General features: G+C 52.9%; 1 protein-coding gene across 2 annotated transcripts in view; it reads right to left on the bottom strand.

Moving 5' to 3' along the window:
• ADPRHL1 (ADP-ribosylhydrolase like 1) overlaps positions 1 to 633 on the bottom strand; it is a 31323-nt gene that overhangs the window by 12911 nt on the left and 17779 nt on the right. For both annotated transcript variants that reach the window (XM_011979425.1, XM_011979427.1), the window contains exon 3: positions 25 to 150. In XM_011979425.1, coding sequence (XP_011834815.1) covers positions 25 to 150 — 126 coding nt within the window. The remainder of the gene's footprint in view (positions 1 to 24; positions 151 to 633) is intronic.

Genomic DNA, 633 nt, shown 5'->3' with positions numbered 1-633 from the left:
GCCCCGGCCCCGCCCCTCGCTCACCTGTGGGATGGTTGTGGGTCATCCGGCCGCACTCCACGCTGACCTCGATGAGGGTCTCCAGCCGCTCGGGCTTCCAGTACCGCAGGCCGATGCACATGGCCTTGGTGGCCGCTCCAAACCCTGAGCCTGCGCGGAGAAGGAAGAGCTGGTTTACAATTCTGCTCCAATAATTCCACCCCGACAATCCAGCTTTCATGAATAATTTTAAAAGTGTAAAAATTTGCGTAATAACACATTCATCAGAGTGTGGTTTAAATGAGTGAGCCACAGGCAGGCCACTCAAGTGACTGCAGCAGAAAGGAGATGGGGGAATTCGGTGGCATCCAGGTATCGGGTGTTACTTAGTCACTAAAAACAGAAAGTTTGAAGGCCCGGAGATATGCTCGTGATATGCAGCACGCTTTCAATGAGATGTTTTCCCTGTAAAAACAGCTTCATTGAGTTATAACTACATACAACAAACTAGGCACAATTAAACATGCACGATCCTAACATTTTTACATAGGTGCACCCCCGGGACCCAGCGCCCAGGCCCAGGGTGAACATAGGTGCACCCTCGGGACCCAGCGCCCAGGCCCAGGGTGAACATAGGTGCACCCTCGGGACCCA

The sequence above is a fragment of the Mandrillus leucophaeus genome, unplaced genomic scaffold (genome assembly GCF_000951045.1).
Source record: "Mandrillus leucophaeus isolate KB7577 unplaced genomic scaffold, Mleu.le_1.0 Scaffold201, whole genome shotgun sequence".
NCBI classification, from domain to species: Eukaryota; Metazoa; Chordata; class Mammalia; order Primates; family Cercopithecidae; genus Mandrillus; species Mandrillus leucophaeus.
The sequence above is the reverse complement of the archived record's forward strand: the minus strand, read 5'-3'. Positions and strand labels throughout refer to the sequence as shown.